This window comes from Rana temporaria, chromosome 6 (assembly GCF_905171775.1).
Source record: "Rana temporaria chromosome 6, aRanTem1.1, whole genome shotgun sequence".
Lineage (NCBI taxonomy): Eukaryota > Metazoa > Chordata > Amphibia > Anura > Ranidae > Rana > Rana temporaria.
This window is the reverse complement of record NC_053494.1, coordinates 31817561-31825867: the sequence shown is the minus strand read 5'-3', so window position 1 is coordinate 31825867 and position 8307 is coordinate 31817561. Positions and strand designations below refer to the sequence as shown.

At 43.0% G+C, this 8307-nt stretch overlaps 1 protein-coding gene across 3 annotated transcripts in view; it reads left to right on the top strand.

The window, feature by feature from the left end:
* The first annotated feature begins 3752 nt into the window (after positions 1–3752).
* The window catches only part of CCNF (cyclin F), a 45631-nt gene continuing 41076 nt past the window's right edge, over positions 3753–8307 (top strand). For 2 of the 3 annotated variants that reach the window (XM_040356607.1, XM_040356606.1), the window contains exon 1: positions 3754–3898. In XM_040356607.1, the coding sequence (XP_040212541.1) occupies positions 3886–3898 (13 nt within the window). In that variant the 5' untranslated portion in view covers positions 3754–3885. Of the gene's footprint in view, positions 3899–8307 lie in introns of all 3 variants that reach the window. The other variant, XM_040356608.1, reaches the window with a different exon arrangement.

Below are 8307 nucleotides of genomic sequence, written 5' to 3'. Positions count from 1 at the left end.
AAGTGGAGAGAGAAGATAAGACCAGGTCAAAATGAGTGTGATACAATGATGATGCCTTTAAGAATTGGTAATTATTCACACAAAGCACAGCTTGCCACCCTGCCTACCATTCCAGATATAAACGAGGCAATTTCTCTGGTTCCCATTTTTTTTCAAACTATTTTTAGTTATTTTAAGCTCCTGTCTTTGTCTCGTCTATAGCTCCCAACTTTCCATCATTTGTAGCCTAGGTTCACACTGACTGCGCCCCTGCCCATTAAAATCAATAGGCAGCGCCACCAAAGTGCCTGCAAAGTGCCTTGGCAGCGGCTCTTTGCAGACGCTTTTAACCGCCGCCAAAGCCATAGTAAAAATTAGGGGTGCACCGAATGGAAATTTTGGTGCCGAAACCAAAAATGAAGAATACACTAGGCCAAAAACCGATACCGAAAATGACTGTTTTTAAAAAATATTTTTATATATTTTAAATAAAATGTATTTTTATATATTAAATAATATGTATACATTTTAATATAACACATTGCTAATAGTATTAGCAACATTTCCATGCAGTGTGCACCGCTAGAAGATATGTTGCAGGAGATGGTCAGAGACTGCAGACATAGTACAGGAGATGGTCAGAGACTGCAGACATAGTACAGGAGATGGTCAGAGACTGCAGACATAGTACAGGAGATGATCAGAGACTGCAGACATAGTACAGGAGATGGTCAGAGACTGCAGACATAATACAGGAGATGGTCAGAGACTGCAGACATAGTACAGGAGATGATCAGAGACTGCAGACATAATACAGGAGATGGTCAGAGACTGCAGACATAGTACAGGAGATGGTCAGAGACTGCAGACATTGTACAGGAGATGGTCAGAGACTGCAGACATTGTACAGATGGTCAAAGACTGCAGACATGGTGCAGGAGATCAATGCAGCCTCACCAGTGCCCACATATGCAGCCTGTTTGTGCCCAGCAGTTTCACCAGTGCCCATCATTTGCAGCCTGCCTGTGTCTCACCAGTGCTCAGCAGCCTACCAGTGCCCGCCATGCAGCCTGCCAGTGCCCAGGTCGCAGTAACAATGTCCCGCCTCCTGTAATCACATCACACTCATTCAATGTCCCACCATTAGATCAGTGTGCCGTCTGTCACAGGAGGCGATTTTACTGCGGTCTGTGCATTTCAGCTCCGTGACACACGGAGATCGCGGCAAGAAGGGTGGGAGGGAGAGAGGAGGAGAGAGGAGAGGACTGGGGCGCTCCAGAACAACACCCCCGTAATAGGCGACACCAGGGGCAGATAACAGGTGGCACCCATTTCCAGCTCCATTATCTGCGTTTTTTTTCTTTCGCAATGTGCCGAAAACACAATTTCCGGCCAATATGTTTCGGCAGCCGAAATTTCGATGCATCCTAGTAAAAATAGTAGCGCCAACACCCCCAATGCCCCAGTGTGAAAGTGCCCTATGTGACACTTTTCTGGGGACCAGTGACACTAAGGCTGCATTCACACTACAGCGTTTTGAATCGCGGGCAGATCTGCCCGTGTAATGACAGCACTGATGTGTGACTGACAAAACACGGAACTCGCATTTGAAATGCTATCGATTTGAATGACACCTAAAATGGCGGTGTGGGTCTGCCGCGAGTGTCACGCGATAAAACGTGCTGCAACCCGCATCGCGGGGGCGCATGTTGCCCCAAAGTAGCCCCTGAACTGCGACCATCGCGGCAGGCCCGCACCGCGATTTGAGGTGTCAATCAATCGAATGGCATCTCAAATGCGAGTTGCGCGTTTTGTCATTCACACATCGGCGCTGTCAAATCGTGGGGCAGATCTGCCCGCGATTCAAAACGCTGTAGTGCGAATACAGCCCGATACAGTGATCAGTGCTAAAAATATGCACTGCCACTGTACTAATGGCTGGGAAGGGGTTAACAGGGACGATGAAAGGGTTAAACGTGCTTCAGTGTAGTGGGGGAGGTGCTTTGACTAGTGGAAGGCATGGATTGGTGTTCCTGCCTTCTGTACTGACAGAACGGCGATCTGACTGTGTATCAGCGGGTGTCGGTGAAAGTCGGGTCCCGCGGATCAGCTCCCGCTGTGGCACCCGATACCCGGAGGTACAGGATCTCGTGTGTATATAAATGTATGTGATCCTGCGCAGTACGGCCGCCCTGTAGCAGTAAATGTACTCTGGGTTATGCAGTAGATGTGTTACAAGACGCTGCGCTATTTTTCAGTGTAGTTCACTGCAGCGCAATGCTGCCCAATGCGTAGGGCACCCAGCACAACCCAATCTATATGGTGTGAATGGGCCCTAATGGTTCTGGGCTAGATTCAGGTAGGGGCGCGCATAGTTACGGCGGCGCAGCGTATTGTATTTACGCTACGCCGACGCAACTTACAGGAGCTAGTGCAGTATTCACAACGCACTTGCTCCGTAAGTTGCGGCGGCGTAGCGTAAATGGGGCCGGCGTAAGCGCGCGGAATTCAAATGCGGAAGGGGGGCGTGTTTTATGTAAATCTATGATGACCTGACGTGATGCGCCGTCCGTGTACATATCCCAGTGTGCATTGCTCCCAAGTACGGCGCTACGACGTATTGGTTTCGACGTGAACGTAAATTACGTCCAGCCCTATTCGCGAACGACTTACGCAAACGACGTAAAAAATTCAAATTTCGAAGCGGGAACGACGTCCATACTTAACATTGGCTGCGCCTCCTAATAGCAGGAACAACCTTACGCCGAAAAAAAGCCTATTGTAAACGACGTAAATAAATTGCGCCGGCCGTACGTACGTTTGTGAATCGGCGTATCTAGGCAATTTGCATATTCTACGCCAAAAACAACGGAAGCGCCCCTAGCGGCCAACGTAATATTGCACACAATTCTACGCCGCCGCCGCATTCAAGTTACATCGGCGGAGGAAGCCTTTTTTTTTAGCGTATCTGACTTTGAGAATCGGCGTAACGATATGCCGGCGCAGATTTGAAATTACGGCGGCGTATCTGGAGATACGCCGCCGTAAAAGCTACCTGAATCTATCCCTCTGTCTATAGGGGGCCCTGTGATGGAGGAAGGGATCTGTCTCTTCCTTCCTATACACTCCGTGGACTGGAGATGTCTCCTCCTCTCCATTACCATGGTAACTGAGAAGTCGCAGAACCAGCCTCAGGCCCCTCCTCAAAGTTTAAAGAGCCGGGAACCGCCCCCCGCCCAATCAGGACCTCAGCGTGTTTCGAATTTCCTCGCGGGCTCACACTAGCGCGTGCTGGAGTACAACTCAGTCCTCAGGTAACCTCCGCCGCTTCCGGCTTTCCTCTGATTGGACGCACCACGTGACGCCAGCACGCAACAGGTCCGCCCCCCCTCCCCTAACAGGCCAATACCAGCAAGCCTGCCTGAAGTTCAAAAAAATACGCGCTGCCCTCTGGGACAAGGCGTGGCTTACACTGTATGTCCCGCCCCGCCGCCATGGTTACTAAGGGCACGCCGCTCAGTACTGCGCCGAATTCCGTGATATAGTGGTGATAGCGCGCCAGCCGGGGCAGCGAGCATTGACTCACTTGACACCCAGACCAGTGTGTTTGGTTGTGAATGCACACCGAGGTAATAGTATCAGATGTAAAGCTTCCGGGAATTTTGCTGGGTTTCCATAGAAACGCTTCCGCCCTTTCTTAGCGTGCAGCGATTGGCTGGTTGCGGGGTAGGGGGCGTGGCGAAACTTTCATAGTGGTATGGTGAATGCAATGAGGAGGGGGTGTGGCCTGAGCGGTGGTGGAAGCGCGGCCCGGCTGGGAGATCACACCGGAATCTGACTGCTGGACCAGGCGGCCGCGCTGCACCCTGTTCTCCATCCATCTACCTCACTCACCCACCTACCAGGATGAAGGGAGGCGGTAAGTGGCTGTCACCTGTCTATACCCCCCTGGCATATGCTGCCACCCAACTACACTCACTCAGGATTCCCTCTGCTAGACCTGACCGTGCACTGTACGATCTGATTGTATCATCTACTATAGATTGGTGATGATACACTGTACAATCAGATTGGACGATTTCCCATAAATTGAGGACAACTCATGTATTAGCCAATCAGGAAGCCCCTTGTACCAGAGATTGTACAATCAGATTGTATAGTGTGTGTTTAGAAGGATTGCCCAGCTATAGGAACTCCTCTACCATTTATAATTGGACATCTGATGAGAGTCTAGTGGACGATCTCAGGTGACAGGTCCTCTTTTTCTGCTGGGGGGGTTCTTTATCCCTGTCCCTCTGATGAGTCTAATAATACTATACAATCTGATTGTACATTTTTTTAGCCTGATGGGCGGTTGTCTTCCTAGTTTTGGTAAAACGAAAAGATTGTACAGTGAGATTGCATAGTGTATGGCCAGCTGGGTGTAAATCTTGCTCCGATAACCGTCTAATATTTGATTGGGTGCCATTGGATGATCTTGTATTCCTCCTATACATAGTACAAGTCCTGTCATGTCCTCTGCCAGGGCTTCCTGGTACTTGTAGTGATTGGTTGGTGGACTTCCCTCCTTTTTCAGAATAAAGATATAAAAGATCATTTATATGGGGGGAGGGGACAGATCTGAGCATTGGAAATCTTATATTGACAAGCAGTGATGAACTACAAGTCCCAGCATGTCTCCTTGTCCTCTGTCAGGGCCTCCTGGTACTTGTAGTTCCTTCAGATTGGGGGCTCTTGGTGAAATGTTCCCTCCCTTTTTCAGGAAAAAGTTATAAAAGTATCATGTGATCGGTGCGGGGGGGGCGTTTCTGCCGATCTCGCGATTGAAAATCTTGTATTGATCTGTGATGAACTACAAGTCCCAGCATGTCTCTCTATACTCTGGGCTTCCTGGTACTTGTAGTTCCTTCAGATTGGGGGCTCTTGGTGAAATGTTCCCTCCCTTTTTCAGGATAAAGTTATAAAAGTATCATGTGATCGGCGGGGGGGGGGGGGGGCGTTTCTGCAGATCTCACGATTTAAAATCTTGTATTGATGAGCTGTGATGAACTACAAGTCCCAGCATGTCTCTCTATACTCAGGGATTCCTGGTACTTGTAGTTCCCTCTTTATAGCGACAGGCTATTAGTAAACTTTTCCCTCCCTTTAGTATGATGATGATGTATATTGGAGGAGGGGGGGGGGGGATCTATACAAACTCATAATGAAGTGCTGGAATTCGGCAGTGTGGCCTGTCTGTGCCCCCCCTGCTGTGCTCAGCCCTCTGCCCCAATAGCGGCCAACTTCCTGCTCCAAGCAGTTTAAATCTCCCTCCAAAGTTGGTGAAGAGTTGAGATGGGGGAGGGGCAGCAACTCTCCAGAGTTGTCTCCTCTGATTGGCTGCATGGATTGGAGGGGATCGCATTACTTACTGGGCACTTCTCCCAGAAGCCCCCTACTTAGGGGACCATCCATTAATAAAGTGCTCGAAGTTCCAGCATGTCCCATGACCTCACTTCTCCTCCATAGAATCAGCTATACATTGTTACTTTATATACACAGTCATGTAACACAATTCTGTCTTCAAGATCTGTGTAAATGTGTTGTAATAGTAACTGATGAGTGTGATATAAAATGTGTGAGTTGTATATAAAAAGTACAATAAACTCAGATCTTTCTATATACAAAAAAAAAAACGAATTGTGTCGTGTGTGAGATCTTGGAATGAAAAGTGCAGAAAATTGTGTGGTTCGCATATTGATAAAATAACATGAATTGTACTTATTTTATACAAAGATCCCACAAATTATTGTACTTTTATATTCAGAGATTTTATAGATATTGCCATTTATTGTACTTTTATATACAGAGATCTCACACACATCGCCATTTATTGTACTTTTATGTATATAAAATCTCTGTATATATTGCCATTTATTGTACTTTTATATACACAGATCTCATACATATCCCCATTTATTGTACTTTTATATACAGAGATTTTATATACATCTTACCATGTATTGTACCTTTATATACAGAGATCTCATACATATCACCATTTTTTTGTACTTTTATATACAGAGATTTTATACATATCGCCATTTATTGTACTTTTATATACAGAGATCTCACACACATCGCCATTTATTATACTTTTATATACAAAGATCTCATACACATCGCCATTTATTATACTTTTATATACAAAGATCTCATACACATCGCCATTTATTATACTTTTATATACAAAGATCTCATACATATCGCCATTTTTTTGTACTTTTATATACAGAGATTTTATACATATCGCCATTTATTGTACTTTTTTATATACAAAGATCTCATGCATATCACCATTTATTGTACTTTTATATACAGAGATCTCACACACATCGCCATTTATTGTACTTTTATATACAGAGATCTTACACACATCGCCATTTATTGTACTTTTATGTATATAAAATCTCTGTATATATTGCCATTTATTGTACTTTTATATACAGAGATCTTACACACATCGTCATTTATTGTATTTTTATATACAAAGATTTTCTACATATTGCCATTTATTGTACTTTTATATTATTTGGGTACTTATACAGAGATCTCACACATATCGCCATTTCTTGTACTTTTATATACAGAGATCTTACACACATCGCCATTTATTGCATTTTTATATACAAAGATTTTATACATATTGCCATTTATTGTACTTTTATATTATTTGGGTACTTATACAGAGATCGCTCACACTTTTCACCATTTATTGTACGTTTCTATACAGAGATCTCATACCTATCGCTATTTATTGTACTTTCATATACAGAGATCTCATACATATCAACATTTAACCCTCGTTGACATTGACTGCGGCTTTGAAATCACGCGACTTCATCCGAAATTGCACGATTTCAAAGCTGTATGTAAGTCGACTTGGAGGACATCTGTGCGGATTCATGCACAGACGTCTATGCAAGTTGCACCCAAAAGTGGTACAGGAACTACTTTTTTAAATCAGAGCGACACTGCAAAGTTGGCGTCGCACCAATTTGAACAGTGCGATTGCTGGCAATAGGGTGCGACTTGTCATGTGATTTGACCTGTCAAATCGCATCACAAATCGCTCCAATGTGAATGCGGGATTATTGTACTTCTATACAGAGATCCCACAGATATCTCCATTTATTGTACTTTTTATATACAAATATCTCAGACATATCAACATTTATTGTACTTATATATACGGAGAACTCGTACAAATCGCCATTTATTGTACTTTTATATATAAAGATCTCACATATCGCCATTTATTGTACTTTTATATACAGAGAACTCGTACAAATCACCATTTATTGTACTTTTATATACAGAGAACTCGTACAAATCACCATTTATTGTACTTTTATATACAGAGAACTCGTACAAATCACCATTTATTGTACTTTTATATACAGAGAACTCGTACAAATCACCATTTATTGTACTTTCATATACAGAGAACTCGTACAAATCGCCATTTATTGTACTTTTATATACAAAGATCTCACATATCACCATTTATTATAGTTTTATATACAGAAATTTCGTACAAATCGCCATTTATTGTCCTTTTATATACAAAGATTTCAGACGTCACACAATTTATTGTACTTTTTTGTTTGTTTTTTCAAAAATCACACACCATGCAGTTTATTGTACTTTTATACTTTATACACAAACCACACAAATCTCACACACTAAACAATTTGTTGTACATTTAAAGATCCCACATTATTACACAGCTGTGTGAGATCCTTATGGAAAAAGTATGTGATCTTGTACAATGAATTGTATAGTGTGTATGATCTTTGTATAAAACAAATACAATTGTGTGATCTGTGAAAACTTTCATGTATAAAGTACAGTTGTGTGTATTTGTGATCTTTATACAAAAACAAGGACAAAAGTTTTTGTGATGCGTGAGTTCATTGTGTATATTTAAAAAAAAAAATGAGATCTTAACCCAAGTACAATAAATTGTGTAATGTGTGTGATCTTTGTATATAAAATAACACAATAAACTGTGTCATCTTTCTGTAGAAACTACAGTTGTGTGTGTGTGTGTGTGTGTTGATTGTGTGATGCGAGAGATCTTTGTATAAAAAGTGATTTGATTTGTGTTGATTGCATATTAAACGTACAATAGGTGGTGTGATATATATTTTATGTAAAAAGCCCAGATGATTGTGCAGTGTGTGTGTGATGATTGTATAAAAGGTGCGATCTTTATACACTACATTTAGTAAATGATTAGGATGAGTTTTGGGCTGGGAGTTTCATATGGAGTCTGCTGGTATTTGG